Genomic DNA, 18,878 nt, shown 5'->3' with positions numbered 1-18,878 from the left:
CCTTTCCCATACAGGAGTGACATGGTAGACATCTACCTACAGCTGAGTCCTGAATCAGCTGCAGCAATAGAAAAAAAATAAGGAAAGATGAACAAACACAATTTATGTTTGCATGTGAAGATTACTAAACATGCAAAAACGTAAGCTAGGTATTTTTACTAAAACTAAACCTACAGGGCATGACAATGTCAAGAGAGTCTATGAATGGGATCCTTTATGAACAACATAAAATTGCAATCACAAAGACTTAATTTTTCACATCACTTTGCTTGCAAGCAAGCAAGAGCACCATCTTTCAAAAGAGCAACATGGTTTTGAATGTTCGTTGCTGTAGAGGATTCATTCCTTTGAAAATTTATTAGGGCAGGAAAGCAATTAATAGGTCCATTGGTCCATATAATACTTTTCTACTTGAGAATGCAATGTCCACCAAAGGAAAAGTTCTTAAAGGCAGATCAAGAACTGGTTCCACATTTGGAAAGGAGGGATAACATGTGTTCCTCACAACACGCTCCACACAGTTCTAAGGTGCCAGACAGCATGAATTAATTCAATGAATAAATCTACCCTATTATCCTCTAGCCAAAAACCATCTTAACTTGTTGTCAAATACATTCACCTTCCGAATCATCCTACAACAGGAGTCACTGGACACATATGAACATTTAAAACAGTAAAAAGTAAGTCCCTTTAACCACTACTGTTTCCAAGTAGTGGTTTCCAAGCGTGGAGTAGCTATAGATGGCTACCGGCTCATGAATACCAGACACTGACATAAACACTTCCTTTGATGCAAAAGGCCTACCAGAGAGTGCTTAACTATAACTAATTGTGTCACTTTGCTAGCTCAGGCCACTTACTACAAAATGGCACCTGATTTCTGAGAAAGCAACTGTGAAGGCAGACTCATCCCCTGCCTTGTGCCCACTCCTTGTACATTAGTGACTCCTCACAGCACAGTGAAAAATCATGGCATACAAACAACAAGACAGGCTCTGTGTTTTGGCTCATTAATCCTCACTATGATCTGAAGAAATAGAAAAGCAGCAGGCAGCACCCATGTTTTATAGGTGAGGACACCAAAGCACAAAAATTAACCTGCCTGCAGCTATAAAGTCAATAATAGAGTCACAAATAAAAGCTGGATTTCCTAACACCATGACCAGTGCTCCATTCATTAAAGTAGTCACGGCTGATTTAAGAACCCTAGGATGGAAACTACTCGGTTTCACCTGACCCAAGCCGCCATTTGCCTCATGAAATGGCTTACTACACATACAGGAGGGTCATAGCTATAAGGTCTTCACATAATTATATATTACCTCTATGGGATTCTTATATACAAAAACACACAGAAAGACAGAAAAACAAAACCATGCATGCACACACACATTTCTCCCAGAATTTGACCCAGATGCTTTAAAACTTGTAATGGGAAATAAAGAAGGGATGACACACTTACTGAAGCTAGAAGCACCAGGGTATGTGATTTTCTTCATTAGTAACTTGTTTTTCAGTTGTGTTAAGTGGCTACCTACTAAAGATTACAAGTCAGAATCTGCATGTTGTGGTTCTTACATCTATACCAAGGGTGAGGCTTCTGTTGGGCTCTTCTGAAGCACACAAAAGCAGTACGAGCACAGAGGAACAATTCTTGCATTTTCATTTCAACCAACTCATTAACTGAAGAGTAAAATAACATATAGGGAGACAGGAGCCAAGTTACAGATTAAAGATATAAAAATCTGCATACGGCATTTGCTTGCAATACTCTTGACAACAGCAGTTTTAAGATGCAGCCGCCAGCATTCGCTAATGCTCCTCTGTGCCCTGACACTGCAAAACAATTTGCTCAGAGCCTCATTTGAATAATGTGAAAAATCTGGGCGATAATTCAACTGCACTTGCCCAATATCTAAATTCTTATAAATTTTAACTTTTGTTGAACTAAAAAGCAGAAAGGGCTAACAGAATATTTAAAAGGAGTCTAAAATATTAAGTACCACAAAAAATTAATTATCTAATTTTTATTAAGTATAAAAAATTAAATATCTAAATTCTATTAAGTATGATTCATTCTACAGCATATAAATCACTAAGGGAATTTGTCCACAAAACCAAGGTTTCTAAACGGATTTGATAGTGTTACTGAAGAGAATAAATCTGCTTCAAATGCATGAGTTTTGAAGAAGAGAGAATGAGTGTTGAGTCTAACATGCATGCTGATTCTCACATCTAACTTTAGCTGTGGAAGACAAGAGACCAAAATACCAACGGGTAGTTATTGCTTCAGTACATACCTTCATTTAGGAACATAAACCCATTTAGAAGACTGTAGGCAACTACTTACACAGCATTCCTGGAGGCGCCATAGGACAATAACACCTTGACTATATCTATGTGCCCATTCTTGGCCGCATCGTGGAGTGGTGTGTCATTTTGATAGCCTGTGGTGTTCACCAAAGCATTATGCTGGAGCAGCAATTCCACTATCTTCAGGTGCCCATGACTGCAGGCTTCATGCTAATCAAAAATACATTTTAAAGGAGGAAGTGTGAAAAGAAAATTAATACATACATTTTAGAAAAATTAATGAGAACAACAAGTCAGTAAACTTATTCTCATAAAACTACTATCAAACCTTAGACTGTTGACCATCAAAACCACTAATTGTAATTTTCATGGTAAAATACACAGTGATGAAAATCTATGTACTCCATGAGAAAAAAAAAAAAAAAAAACAAGCTTTGTTTGGATCACATGCTCCTCTCTACAAAATGTACTTTTAAGCAATTAGAGCTGCTAAATTTTTCTACAATAATTTTACAACATTGGGAAAAACTCTTAAAAGTGTAACAACCAGATCATATAGAGATCTGGAATTCTCCAAGGCTGAGGAGAATTCAATGCTTCGATCCATAAACCAAACTGTACACCAACATTTACACAAACCCATCCAGCAAAGTGACATCTAGGACGATTTAAAAGGCAAGTTCTCTTTGCTGATGGACATTACTGGGTATTTGTGGCTCTCAAATGTGCTTTTAAACAGACAAAAATGATGGAACTAGTAACAAAGGAAGGAGCAAGAGAGTTAAGCAAGACAGCAGCAGCTAACCTTCCTAAACAATGTTGGCCAGTCTGTGGAACACAACAAACTGAATCCAGATTAAGTCCTCTTGGCTTAAGAATTTGTCAAGAAGTCATTTTATATATACTATATATTAATACATATAAATATTACATATTTATATGTTCTATCTTCAAGCTATTTTTTGTACCTGGCCTAATGAGTCTCATTTCTGTGCTGAAATTCTGGTTTATAAGAAAAAGGTACCCACCTCCCTTGTGGAGGCTTTGGGTTGCATTCTAAGCCAACACTTACTGTCTTCATTAATGCCAAAATTGGTCTCAAGTGTGTTTTCCATTCTCTTTTTCACATTGCAATTGATGGTAACAATAATGAACAGACTTTTTAAATGTTTATGACAAGGCTTTCTACTGCTACTGCCTCATTTTGCAAGTGGACAAAGTATAAGGCAAGATTTAAATACTCCCTGGTCATCACATTCCATCCTTTGAACTACTCTGTTCTATGAAGCCAAACTCTATCTGGTTCCAGAGGCATGCAGTGCTGCGCAATGCAGCCTGGTGACCACTGTAGCAGTTACCACCACACATGACATAAGCTGACTCTCAACAATACAGTGAAACTGGACTCCTATATCTAAAAGTACTCAAAAGGTAGCCAATTACTTTCCTGTCACAACTGAAACAGCTAGATGAAAAATAACTTTCTTTTCATACTTGGTCAAAACATAAATTCTTCAGACTAAAGAGTGTAGGTGGCAGAGCATGATATATGAACAACCACAAAGCCATAAACTAGAACCATAAGCATAAAAAAATGAAAAAACAAAGAAATCCACAACACTAAAAAGATACACAAAAGAAAACTACCAATGGTGTCCATCCAGCATGGTCTTTAACATTTGGGTCATTTCCATTTTGCAAGAGGTATTCAACAGAAGGTATATCGCCCTGGTGGAATAACGAAAAAATTAAAGGACATTAAAATATATCATGAATGAAATGTGGCTACTGAGGCTTTGTTTTGAAGAGTCTGTCTTCTTCAAGTCAGACAAATCTTTCCCCTTACACCCTGGCTGCTACTTATTAGCCAAGAAATATTATCTGCCTCTAAAGTCGAGAGATACCAAGTCATTTCTTTTGTACTTGGATATTACTAGCAATCCATACTGAAAACTCAGTTCAAGATACAAAATGAAGACCTCTAGTCAGAGACTATCCTAAAATTCAAGTCATCATTTCATTTGCAAAAACATCATTTTGAACATACATGAAAATCATTTTGAGCATTAAAATAAGCAAAGTTGTTTACAGTCAACAAGCTGTCAATGAAACCAACTGTTGAAACTGCCAAAAGTACCACTTTATTGCCAATTCTATATGCCTGAGTTGCTAATTTAGTTTATAGTCACTTTATTTGCACCAAAGGAATCGTCATGGCAGAAACAGTTGCTATGTTTGAAATCAGGACAGGGATTGAGAAACAGTCATACAACACACAAAATTAGCATTTAATTTCCATCCACTGCTTTGAAACTAAAACCATTACCTATTATCAATTAACTGAACGGTAGGAAATGCAGCTTCCACCAAATTCATACTGCTCAATACATAGCATTCTCACTAGCTTTCTCTTCCTCCTAGACCAGCAATCTTGAGATCCATATAGTAACTTTTCAACAGTGGCTCACTAACACAGGGAGGACACAAGGAAGAGAGGAAAAGTAAGAACAGCAGACACATTACAGCATCAGAGTCTGGTGTCAATGGAGAAGAACAAGATGTTAGAAAAAGAGAATTAAGATAAAGTAAAGGACCGGCAGACAATATTCCTTCTCCTTTCAAGTTGTTAAGATATTTGCAATAACTAAATGACAAGAAAATTAAGTCTCCTTCCAATTCTGAGCTTTCTGTAACTGGTATATCATGATCCAACTAAATTCTAATATGAGTGGATTGAAGGAAGATGTAAAATGGTTTGGTCAATGAGATTCCCTCTGTTGCTAGCCAGTAATGGAAGAAAGCTTTGGCAAAGGAGATAAAGCTGAAAATTAGGCTTGCACACTCTCTCTAAGCATGCTCTCCACCACGTTCTAACACCCCAACCCTTCTTTATATTCCTTTCCCCAGAAACACAATCTCCAAACTACATACCACTGCAGTCTCATTATCACATGCATTCCTTATTCCATGTGGATGCAAAAATCTGCCATCCATATGCCATACGTGATTACCTATTTAATCAAAGTATTGCTCGACCCTCAAAGCTTTTTTAAAAATCTCTAACTATAAAAAATATCACACACTCTTAAAACCAATGTAAAGCTTTAGGAAAAAGAATAGCATCTATACAGTGGGATGAAGTTTATAAAACTCTTATTATCAGTCATGGTAAACAAAAAACAAACCAACTCTTTTAGGGTAAGATATGGGGGGGGGAGACTTGAGTTCATGGCAGAAAGAAAGGCAAAATAAGAGACTTAGCCTACTTGAAAATGCTGGGTAAATAAAATTTACATGCAAGTAAAACTATAAACATGTTGTATTCGATTCCTTCTTTAAGAAGATTGCCATCTCCCAAACCCAGGCCCAATACACTTTTTGTTTACTTTTAAACTCAAACATGAAATCATTCAGAATATTCTAGCTTTCTAAAATGTAAATATACAGCACCATTATTATATGCATCCTACTGTGCAACTACATACCAGAATCTCTCATTCCTATCCAATTGCAACTCAGATCATTTGCTTTTCTGAAACAAATCTGTACCTCTACTGGGTTAAGAATACAGAAGTTATTTAAATTTCCTACCAACCACCCCCCACGCCTGCCCCCACTAGAGCATTTGTCTTGGCTTTATAATTTTTCTACTTAAAATAATTTTGTTGTTGTTGTTGTTGTGACTGGGTCTATGACATAGAGTCTATTTAGTCCTGACTGCCCTGGAACTCACCAAGTTCACTCAGAGATCTGCCTGCCTCTGCCTCCCCAGTGGTGGTATTAAAAGTTTGCACCAACACTTCTGGCCCTAAAATTTTATCTTTTACAATCTTTTCTTGAGGCATGGACCTATGTAATCCAGGCCAGGCAAGGATAATTTTGACTTCTGATCCTCCTGCCCTGCATACATTCACAGTGTGGGACACAGCAACTAGAGTCACCACACCTAGCTTTCTGCACTGCTGGGAATCTAAGTCCTACATACTAGACAAGCACTTGACCAACTGATCTACATCTTCAGCCCCTAAAGTTTACTTTTCTCTTTCCATAATATGGGGCTACTTCTCAAATACAGAACATCTTCAGATGGTAGTTTAAAGCTTTTTTTAAAAATCCATTTGTAAAATATATTAAAATGTTCTAAATTAACCAAATAACTAAATTTTAATAGCCTAAAAGAAAGTATTAAATACATTTCAACTGATTGAAATATTGACTATTCTGGGAATGGTTATACTACCAAAAATGATCCATAGACTCAATGAAATCCCCATCAAGATTTCAATGCAATCTTCATTGAAATAAAAAAAAAAGAAATAAAAATGAAAGAGGGGCTAGAGAAATTCATTTGTTAAGTGTGCCTACTGTTCTTGCAAAGAACATAAATTTGGTTCTCAACACTCATATCAGGAAGTTCACAACTGACTACAGCTCCAGCTCAGGTAATCCTATGTCCTCTCTTCTGGCCTCTTCTGGAACCTGCACTCATATGCAGCCCCCCCCCACACACATGCGTACACATATACATAAAAACATGCACACACACACATGCATACACATATGTACACAAACAAATGTTGCTTTAAAAGTAATAGAAAAAAGAATCCTGAAATTCATTCGGAACCAGCAAAGACTCTACAAAGCCAAACAATCCTGAGCAAAAAGAATAATGCTGGAGGTACAGAACCACAGCAAGCAAACAAACACACACAGCTTAGTGTTTGTGTTACCCAGTAACTGAAATATGGTACTAGCACCCAAAATCTCTCTTCCCTCCCTCCCTCCCTCCCTCCCTCCCTCCCTCCCTCCCTCCCTCCCTCTCTCTCTCTCACACACACACAACCACACAAAGAGCATAGTGCTGACACATAAACAGATCAAAAGGATAAGAACCCAGCACACAGCTGCAGACACCTAGACTATGTCAAAGACACCAAAATATACAGAAATGACAGTGCTTAGAATGAAATTGAGTGGTGCTTGGAAAAATCTATGTCCACACAGGAGAGAACTAAACTAAATTTCCTAAATCTCACCCTGTACAAAATTCAATTGAAAATAGATCAAAGCATAGAATCTCTTAGAGGAAAAAACTAGACAAACACATCACAAAACAGGAACAGCTAAGACGTTCCTAAAAAAGATTAGTCTGTCAGAAAATAATGCCAGGGACTGACAAATGGAACTGAAGAGAAACTAAAAAGCTTCTGCAAAGAATCAAATGAAGACACACCTCACAGAAGGGAATAAAATCTTTGCTAACGTATGACAGAGGATTAATATCTACAACATATAAAGAACCCAAAAAAAGTACAAAGAATCAAATAACCTGGAGCTAGGGAGATAAATGGCTCAGGAACTAAGAGTACTGGCTCATCTTCCAAAGGACACAGGTTTAATTCCCAGCACTCACATGGTGGCTCATAGCCATCTGTAACTCCAGTTCTGAGAGATTCAACACCCTTTTCTGGCCTGTGCAAACAGATATTTATATAGGCAAAACAACTATACATATAAAATAAAAATAAACAAACTGTTAATGAAAGAAATGAAAGAACCCAATCAATATATAAGCTAAAAATATAAACAGAGAACTCTCAGAAATTAAAGCACAAATGACCAATAAGTATGGAAAATCACTAGGTATCAGTGTTTAATTCAAATTAAAACATGAGATTTCACCCCATCCTAGTGTGAAAAGAAGAAAAAATACTGATAAGGATGGATGTAGAGAGGGGAACCCTTACATACTGCTGTTGTGGAATATAAGTTAGTCCAATAACGGAAATCAGTTATCATCCTCAAATAGAAAGTGGGCCTGAGACAACTTAGTGGCCAAGTGTGTCTGCCAACCATCTCTTAACATGGGTTTAATACCAGAAGCCAACACGGTGGAAAGAGAATAAACTCCCGGAAGCTGTCCTCTTACTCTGCACTTGCCTACCCACCTACTCACACAAATAAAGGCAAAGACAAGATAAGAAAAAACTTAAAATTAGCCATTGTGGTTTGAATGAGTAGACCCCTATAAGATCATATATTGAAATGTTTGGTCCCTAGTTGGTACAACTGTTTGGGGAAAGATTGACACTGATGGGGAGTGTCACCAAGGGTGGGTTTTGAGGTTTAAAAACCCATGCCAAACCTAGTCAGTCAGTCAGTCATTCTTTCTCTCTTTCTTCTCTCTGTCTCCCTCTCTCCAACTTTGGAATAAGATGTACTCTCTCAGCTAGTTATCCAGTTCCAGCACCATGTCTACTTCATTTGTGGATCCTAGATTTATATGGATCTTATATAAATCATGCATGTATAATATGACATGAAAGTGGAAGCAAAACTGCCTAGGGGAATAGAGAGGACTAATGGGAGGTGGGAAGGAGAAAAGGGGAAGGGAAGAAGAGCCTCAGTTTTTATTGTCAACTTGACACACCTTAAGTCACCTGAAAGAGGGAACCTTGGCCTAAGACTTACCTCAGAATGGCCTGTGGGAAATTGTCTTGACTGATGTGAGAGGGCCCAGCTCCCCTGGGATGGAACAATCCCAAGGCAGAATAGATAGGCCTGGGCTGTATAAAAGTTCGGCACAAGCCAGGCACAAGTAAGCCAGAAAGCAAAGATTTCTGCCTGAGTTCCTGCTCTGTCCTAAATCATGGACAGTGACCCAAATGGCGCCCACGTGGACACCTGCATCCACAGAAAGCCTAAGAAAGCTTGGGAAAGAATAAAGCATGTTTTCTTGGTAGCAGCAATTTCTCGGTTCTGCTCTGCTTGCTAGAGGCAAGCAAGCGCTCTCATCTAAGAGAGGCTTCCTGACTCAGCTTTAGCTGCAAAAACTTGCAGCTCTCTTAAGAGGTCCTGCCACGAAACACTTATACGGTGTTGATGAAAAGCTGAACGTATGCTTTTCAGTGAAAGGAAAGATTCTTTATATGGTCCCACATACTATGACTATGTGCATATCCCAGCAATATAAAGTAACTTTCAAAAAGCATGCAAATAGAATTATTTTCTCTTATTAGTTTGGCTCTTCAAAAATACCACTAAAAAAATCTTCATAAAAACTATAGGAAATTACAAATTATGCACAATAAAACTTACTTACCCATCATAGCTAAGCTTTTCAGTTGAAACCAGATAGTTAAAACTTGGCCCCATTCAGCAATCAGATGTCATTTTATAAAGAGAGGCCAAAATTACCTTTGGGAATGGAATTCTACAATATGGTAAACAATTCTCTGGCTTCTTAGAATTATTCTTATGGAATAAAGTAAATCATAAATAGTCTTGACAACACAGTGATACAAAAAGTTACTAGTATTACAAAGGGAGCAGTGGGTGGCTGACTCAAGGAGCTACATGCTCACTCCATGTGGTATTCCAGAAATAAAATCTTCAACATATCACAGGTCCCATTTGCAGGTGTGTTCCATACTTTCTCATGATGCTAGGAAGAGGAAACAAACAGGATTGCCTAGAAGTATGAGCTACAAAGCCATATTTGGAAGCAGATCCTCTCAATGACTCTACCTCTACCCTGAATTAGAATTCATTAGATTCTCAGCACCTTGCCTTCAGGTTGCCATCCTAACATCTGTTATGTCTGCATGGCATTATGAAATGTCAGCCTCTTACACTTCTCGGAAAACCCACTACTGAGGTATGAAGTGCAAGCAAATGTTTCTCAGCCCCTTACTTTTGCAAAACAGAAACAACTTACAGAAAGAAAGGTTTATTTTGTTCATGGGGGCTTTGGTCCACTGTGGCACAAAGGTAACATAGAGCACTTCACATCATGGCAGTTAGGAGGCAGAGAGGGGCAGAAACAACAGGAGAAAAAAGGCTATTCCAAGATATGCCTGTAACTCTCAGTGACCATTTCCTCTAAACAAGCCTTATGTTGCAGAGATCTGCAGCAGCTCAACTGTCAGTTTAAAGATGGACTTATTCAATGGACTGGCCATACTTTTGTCAGAGCCCTTACTATCTGCCTCAGAGACACACAGAACTGTGTTTACTAATATCACTGGTGTTTTAAAACAGAAGTTGTTACCAGGGACTGGGGTATTGCTGTGACAGGTCTGACCATGTTGTTGTTTGGAGGAATATGGGAGCCTTGAGACGTCGGACTAGAAAAGCAATTGAATGCTTTAAGCAGTGCTTAATGGACCATCTTAGTAAGAGAATGGATGGTGGTGCTGAGGATGATGTGAAATGTGGGGCCCAGCTTATATAGTTTCAGAGGCGAAGAAAGTTACTGGCTGCCACATTCTTCTGCAGTTTTGGCAAAGAATGTGACTGCTTTCTGCCCCTGTGCTAAAAATTTGTCAGCAGCTGAATTGAAGAGTTTTGGATTAATGGCATTGACAGAGGAGATTTCAAGACAAACTTCATTGTGTGGCTATTAATGATCACGATTATACAGACCTACAATGAAAATGAACACATGAAGCAAAGAGAAATATAAAATGTACAGTTTAAGGACAAAAGAGCACCAGGATATGCAATGCTAGAGCCAAGACTGGTGTTTAATGAGATTAAAAAAAAAAAAAGCTTGATGCTAAATGAAATAAAGGGACTGGCAACACCAAGGCAAGACACCACCCAGTTAAATCCTGCAACCTGTAAAAGGAATAAACCTGGAGGATTTCCTTAGTCTAGAAAACCTCCACAAGTCAAAGTTTATGCAAATATATATCATCAAGAGAGTTACATTTTAGCCTGAGCAGGCAGCAGAATTTGAAGGCTTTGGCCACATAGTTTTAGGGTCAAGAATAAAGGAAAGGAGTTGTGGAATCTTCCTCCTCCATTAAAGAAAGCCTTTGAGGCTAGGTATGTCGTAGGCCCTGCATGCAGTCCCAGAGTGTTATAATATAGCTGCCCTCACTCCTGACCTACAGCAGAACTTCCTTGTGGTCTGTAATTGACAGGATGTTTGTGTTCTTTCTGGCCAGTGGTTTTCCACAGAAGCAGTAGAGGTATAAAAGGCTTTAGCTCAAGGAAAAATAAAGGTTGCTGTTCTTCCACCTGAAAAGAAGCCTCCGTGTCTCAACCCTGGTAACAACCCCCACCCCTGCCCTCCACCTCTCCCCCACCCCCACCAGTCTCGACATCGCGGCAAGTGGAAAGTGGGGATTCATGAACAGGGTCGCTCGGTCTGCCAGCTAAATCGAGGAGCGTATTGGGGAAGGTAATGTGTTTTATTTTTTCATCCCCAGAGATACTCAGAGGGGCACCCTCCAAAAGACTAGCTAATATAAAGAAGAGGCAGAAGGGTGAATTAAAGGCCTCAAAAAGTAACTGAAACTCTTAAAGCAACAAGGCACAGAAATAACAAGGAAGACAGTGGAAGATTTTGTACAAACAATAGCTCAAGTTAGCCCCTGGTTTATTACAGGAAGGGGTTTAAATGTTCCTTCCAGACTGGGAACAAGCCAAGTCAGATTAAAAGGAGTATTTTTTTCTTCATCCCCAGAGACGCTCTGAGGGATGCCCTCCGGAAGACTGGCCAGTAGGGAAGTAATAAAGAGGAGGCAGGAGGGTGAATTGAGGGCCTCAAAAAGAATACGTACAGATGTATGTTAGTATGTTGATTGTTGTTTTTTGTGTTCTGGACTGGAGAAAGACATTTGATTCTGAGAACTGCTAAGAAAGGTATTTTGACTTTAAAATATGGGCTTAAGGATTTGATGCTTTGGAAAAGAGGTTCTGCTTTTATCTTCACAGAGGATTGGGAACCTTTGGATTCACTGCAAATTTATGTGGTTTGATTCACCGAGACCCCCTGAAATGTTGATGTAAAATACCCCCAAGAATGCAGCATCCCCTGGCTTGCTCAGTAGGAAGTAGCCAGATGGGTTTACGATACCCAAATTCCCAATTGTTTAGGTGGGGCCCTGATGTGGGAGTGATTTCTTATTAATCTGTTGCTTTCATTGGTTAATAAAGAAACTGCCAAGGCCCATTTGATAGGCCAACCCTTAGGTAGGTGGAGTAAGCAGAACAGAATGCTGGGAGAAAGAAGCCGAGTCAGTGAGTCGCCAAGATTCTCCCACTCCAGGCAGACGCAGGTTAAGATCTTTTCTGGTAAGCCAGCTCGTGGTGCTACACAGAATATTAAAAATGGGTTAGATCAATATGTAAAAATTAGCCAATAAGAGGCTAGAACTAATGGGCCAAGCAGTGTTCAAAAGAATACAGTTTCCGTGTAATTACTTCGGGGTATAAAGCTAGCCATTCGGGCGGCCGGGTGCAGGGGACGCAGCCCCCGCCACTCTTATTACAACAGGGCCCCTTTAATGGTTCCAGAGCAGGAGCAGCGAGCCTGCTTCCCTGAGTTCTGCTCTGCTCCAAGTAGCAGTTTGGACCCAGAGAGAACAGAGCTTTGCTAGGCATGTTGCCCTGGTCCAGTCAGTGTCCAGGCTGGAGGACACCACGGCGGTGTCAGCAAATATGGCAACAAGTGCTGGACCATAGAAGATCAGCAGAAGAGAGACCCTGGAATCACCGCAGCTGTAATTGCCGTTATTGCTATCTCTGCCACCACAGCTACTACTGCCGGAATGGCTCTTTCCCAGACTGTGCAGACGGCTGAGACTGTCAACCAGCTGGCTGAAAGAGTCAGCAATGCTTTGGACATTCAAAATGATCTTAATGGACATATTCAATTGGACATATATTGACCTTGAACCAACAAGTGGCTCTGGTTCAGGAGCAAGTGGACTATCTTTGGACTTTTCAACAGTTACTCATGTTATGTGCATTACTCATGGCACTGTATTGCATGCTTCTGCTACTGTTATGGAATTCAACCATATGAGAGAGGTTTGGAATACTGCTTTTGTTAATTTTACCACCCAGTTAGTGCATGCTAAATGGTTGCAGTGCTGGTCTGGCTCATTGGTGCTGTCAGGTCTGGGGATACTTGGTTTAGGGCTATATGTCTGGGTAGCCATGGACGGGCAATACTTTGGGGGCAGGATGCCACCCAAGACAGGGAATATTAGAGGGCTATTCCCCACGACAGGCAAGGTATTCCACCCAAAGTAACAAGACAGGCACCGTTTATTTTATAAAATAAAATAAAGGGAGTTGTGATCTAGCTGCCCTCACTCCCCCTGACCGCGGGACTTCCTTGTAGTCTGTAATTGACAAGGATGTTTGGGTTCTTTCTGTCCAGTGGTTTTTCACAGAAGCAGTAGAGGTATAAAAGGCTTTAGCTCGGGACAAAATAAAGATTGCTGTACATCCACTTGAAAAGAAGCCTCCATATCTCAATACTGGCACCCCCACCAGTCTCCGCATCCCGGCCATAGAAGCGCTGTGCCAGAGAGGCCACTGTATGGAGTTGTAAAGGTGAAGCCTGGATTGGACTGGAAACCCCAAAATTTTGGATATGTAGGGATATCTGTCAAGGAGAGCTACAGACTGGGTGTGGTGGCAGCCGGAGAGAGAGAAGAGTGTTGCAGTCAACAAAGTTGAAAGGAGCTGGAGTTCTGAAGAGCATTGGACATGGAGATGCAGAATATGGAGTTTGCTTTGCTGGGTTTCAGTTTAACAGTTGCCTTAATCATGGTGCTTCTTCACAGCAACAGAACAGTAACTAAGAAAGAAGTTGGTATCAGGAGTAGGATAATTTGAGGGATTGTTTTGTGGCCTGGCTAGCCTTGAACTAGCTACATAATCCAAGTTGGCCTTAGCCTCCTGAACGCTAGAGTTACAGATATGAACTACTGGACCCAGCTCCAAAAAGACTGACAATCAAGATTAACTATCACAAGCACCATGAACTGTGGAAGCTCCAAATCTACCTGTGTGCTGTAGGGAAAAGCAACAACCACAGCAGCAACTCTGAGAAGTCTTACTATTTGACTTCCATAAACCTCCTTCTTTGCTTTGGCTGCTTTAAAGGTCACCAACTCTGAATTCACTGTGTAAAATGGGCTCATTTCCCAGCTCCTTGTTTCATTTTATGGTAGCTTTAACATTAAGACTCATTCAAATATTTTTCTGAAGAAGATGGGCATGCAACTGAAATAAGACAGCAGAATTATAGTATTTGGCTTCCTCATATAGCTAGACAGTTCATTCTTACGCCAAATGAAAAAATTAAGATGAAAACTAAATAAAAATAATTTCTAATAAGAAAACTATGTTGATAAACCCACTAGTATATTTTTTCTTCCTAGACAATGTCTATCAAGTCAAACACAGAAGTTGAAAGCACAGCTACTTGGTAAAAGTGCTTGAATAAGTCCCTGTGTTTGTTTCCCAGAATTGTAAAAAACTAACAAAAATCAAACAGGTGGGAATACACATTCAGTTCATAATAAAATTTTAAAAGAACATGATTAATGGTTTAAAAACAATACAAATTAATGCATATTTAAGTGTAATAAATCAGAATCAGTCAACTAATAGCAATAATATCTGATAATTGGGTTCAAGAACACAATACAGGCAACTTTAATTTGAGCAAGACTTTTCAAGTAAATGGTCTATTGAGAAAACATACACAATGCAATCATGAACATATCAATGAAGAAAAATCACCATGAAACCATTATGCCACTATTTTTTCCTATTCTACTGTGGCTTTTTTCCATGCCTAGAATGGAATATATAATCTAGTTTGTGGATGAGCTACCTGAATATGCATGTCAAGTTTTATTGGTTTACTTGTCTGCAGCTATTTCTGCTCTACAGTGATAGCTGACATATACTATACAGTTTGTAAAGTTGGATGAAACATAATAATTATTAACTAGCTATGTCTAGGAAGCATTAAAAAATACTACAATATCGTATTGTGGAGATTTTTTTTATTAGTGAGACAAGATGACCAAAAGACTAATTTTCTAAATCAGGCTTAGCAGATATCACCTGAGACATAACCAAATGTTAACAAAAATCCAAGTTGTCCTAAGAGTATAGGATCCCTATACCATTAGTGTAGCTAATGGAAGGGTTCCCTTACCCCAACCTCATCTCCACCTTCGACATTAAGGTCTTCAAGTCACTGGACATAAAGAAGGAACAGGATCTCCACTCCTTTCTCACACACTCTCTCTTGTTTTTCAATGATGAGGTGAACAGTTTTGTTCTATAACACACATCTACCATGACAAATTCAAAGCAACAGAACCTACTGGGCATGAACAGAAACTTCCAACACTGTGAGATAAATTAAACATTTTCTCTTACTATCTCAAGTATTTGTTATAGTAACAGCAAACTGATACGGTCTCATTCCAAGATTTAGTTCAGAGTAGTAGCCTACCTTAATAGAAGCAATATGAAGCAAAGTCTCTCCTCTGTGATTTCTCTTCCCGGCCATAATACTGGGTGACAGCTTCACTGTGGAGGGGCTTGGCATCATTTGTCTGTGAGTTGAATTATTCAGCAGAGGTGGGGGTACACCCGGTGAAAGGCTGAGGGAGTCATCTGATATGTTACTGTGTCTCCTGAGTGTGACATCAACTTGAAATTGGTCTGAAGGAGTCGAAGAACAGTCAACCAACAGCATAGTTTCTGCAAGCACTGCTGGTTTAATGACATCTCCGCTGGGACTCAGAACGCTGCTCCCACAATTCTTAGAAACAGGACTGGGAGGCCTACTGCAGCCTTTATGATTTTCATAACGCTCTCCTGAACGAAGATCTTTTACACAGACCTTCTTCTCAGGCGTCTGTTCCTTGCTCACAGTGTCTGGAGACACGATATGCTCAGCCAATGGTAAGGAGACTTGAGTCAATCCTCCAGAACATTCAGATTCTGCAGCAGAACCACTGGCTAATAAGTCTATTTCACCATGTACCTGTGGACTTTCCACAACTGGTGTTCGGCTACAGGAGACAACCTTCTTCTCCTTCAGTTTGGAATCAAACCTACTATCGTCTGTTTCTGGCCTTAAATTCTCCTCCTGGTTAATCTCAGCTGAAGATTTCTTCTGCTGCTTTTTTGCAGATGTTCTAGAAGCTGCTTTAGCCCTCTTAGAAACAACTTCAGGGGGACTTGTAGACACAAAATCATATATGGAGGCTCCTTGGGTTCTGCCACCCTCTGCCTTTCCAGGCTGGGTTACCATTGACTCTTTACTCACCACGTACCTAACCTTCTTCCTTCGAGGACTGAACCACATTTTAATTGAATTCCTCTTCCTTTCTGCATTACGAAATAAATCTGCCCTAGATGCATTGTCTTTGGGATCTGATTTAAAAAAAGAAAAGAAAAGAAACATGCTATGAGGATTAATTTCTCCATCTTGAGCCACCGATGAATTTGACTTTTAGTTTTCCTAAGGACAGTCACCTTTTATTTCTCTACTCCTACACTACCAATTCTTAAGTGCCTAGAATTGCTTCTTTATAAACACATCTGCCAGGGAAAAATCACACTAGGTATAGAAGAAATGCAAAATAGTTGTTGATTTTTTTTTTTTTTATTTTACTAAGTAAGTAGTTTTAACCTGTAGGAGTGTCATGTATGTCACGTCACGCACGACCCTGCCTAACATTAACAGCACTCAGACTGTACTATGAAGAGGCCACCACTTCTTCCGGGTATCATGGGAGCACAGTTAGTACCAGGAAGACAGAAAACAGATAAGGCTGATACAAGCAAAACTATGTAACAGAATGAGGGCAGATTCCCCACAGCTATTGCAATGATTTGCTGAGTCTACGTAGTCTACACAGTGATACCGAGACAGAATCTTAGGAATCAAAACAATGAGGATGAGGTTTCCACTCACAGAGAGACTATACGTCTAAACTCAACGAGGGCTTTTCAGGGAGAAGTACATTTTGAAATCCAGCCACTTCTGATACAATCTTGAGCCTAAAGAAAGGTCAAAATGAAATGTTCCCAGGGATTACTTCTTAAGAAGGCCTCAGGATTACAGACTTAAAGGTTAATCCTCAAGTAGTCTGTGAAAAGTTGTATTTGGTTTTAATTTATTATTTTAAATGCAGATAATGACATTTTCAACTTAAAAGGAGTCAAATCTTGATTTCTCGATGTTTATACTAATAAGAGGTAGAACTGTACAACTAAAGGGAAATCAAGGTATGTGAGCAACACTAACATATTCAATTGACTAATCCCCAAATCTAAAAAAAGTAAATTTCAACTTCAGCAGCATGATTCCTAACTTATAAAAGAGCAAAAAGAGAGTACACAACTATGCATTATATGCATGTAATCATTTCACTAACTAAGGTATACTGACATCTTTGCTCAGGGGTTTTAATCACCTCTCTTGGTTCAACTAAGCAAAGAAAACTGCAAACAATAACTGTAAATTCTGGATTTTATGTAGCATATCTAAGATAAAACTAAAACGCAAAACAATTCAGCTGTTAGAACATAAATCATATTATTAACAGCTTCAACTGTTTCATGGGTGAGTGCTTCTAAGCTTGATAAATTATGATATTCATTTCATGAAGAAAAACATTGGTCCTTCCTCTGCATAGCAAATTTCTTAATGATATTTAAAAGAAACTTATTCTCTGAATTTAAATATTTCAGCATACACTAAAAAATATCAATAAACAGACATACATGTTACTAAGGAAGTGTTTAGCCAAGTTTCCTTTTTCTTAAAATGTAATAACAAGCATAGAAAAGAGAAGCAATTAGAAAATGTGATTTCACTATCATTAATCTACATCAAAGGAATATAATGATGTACACTATGTGCTTTGCAAACTATTCTCTAAGTTACACAACAGAAGTTGAGAAATCTATGACTAGCTAGTTCCTTACTTAAAAAAATAAAATAAAAGGGAGGCACTCTGTTTACCATCTGTGTAACAGTAACACCTTCACTAAAGAATAATTATTCTGTAAATTAAGATGTATTTCGGTCTATTTAAAATAACAAGAGCAACATGGCTATCCAAATGTTCCTCTCTGTCTATTATAAAGTCACAGCATATATGAAACACTGTGTAATCACTTCAGAAGGACTAGCATCTTTCCCCAAACTAGAGAAGAGAAAAGCAAACTATCATCCATGAAAGCCCAATCAATGTTCTTTATTTTAATGTTACCAGCACCCGACTCGTTCCACAAAAGTGGACCAGCACCTGCAAGGGCTGATTTAATATGGTGGGTTCAAGGGGAAAATAGAAACTTTAAATTTAACTCTATTCGTAGAAAACAGATTGTTACAATAATAAGCTAAAATTATCCATAAATGGCCATCAGGAAAATATGACAACCTCTTCTCTTTAAAGTACACTGAACCGAGAAAAATATGTTGAAATGTTTAGAAGCTCCTCTTTGCACACTTCCTATAAATCAGGCTTCTTCATCTCTAGTGTATCATATGCCATGTCCATGATCTGACAAATTCTTCCTAATTACCCACTTTAATTACAGTAATTGCACAGTTTGTAGTAAATGCAAGTAACAAGGTTCATTTGAAAGATAAATTATGAACTACAGGTTTTTTTTGTTTAAAGACAGAGCAAACGTGAGAACTGTTCAACCATTCTACTTAGTTCAGCACTTTAACATGTGATCATTTAACAGTCACAGAATTTCGGAATCAGCTAAGGCTT

The 18,878-nt window shown here is 38.9% G+C and overlaps 1 protein-coding gene across 1 annotated transcript in view; it reads right to left on the bottom strand.

Moving 5' to 3' along the window:
• Bard1 (BRCA1 associated RING domain 1) overlaps positions 1-18,878 on the bottom strand; it is a 66,017-nt gene that overhangs the window by 30,864 nt on the left and 16,275 nt on the right. Inside the window, exons 4-6 of the mRNA XM_057761561.1 lie at positions 15,590-16,518; positions 3,961-4,041; positions 2,351-2,523 (exon numbers count right to left, since the gene is read on the bottom strand). Coding sequence (XP_057617544.1) covers positions 2,351-2,523; positions 3,961-4,041; positions 15,590-16,518 — 1,183 coding nt within the window. The remainder of the gene's footprint in view (positions 1-2,350; positions 2,524-3,960; positions 4,042-15,589; positions 16,519-18,878) is intronic.

Source organism: Chionomys nivalis, chromosome 2, assembly GCF_950005125.1.
Source record: "Chionomys nivalis chromosome 2, mChiNiv1.1, whole genome shotgun sequence".
Classification (NCBI taxonomy): domain Eukaryota; kingdom Metazoa; phylum Chordata; class Mammalia; order Rodentia; family Cricetidae; genus Chionomys; species Chionomys nivalis.
This window is presented reverse-complemented; position numbering and strand designations above follow the sequence as displayed.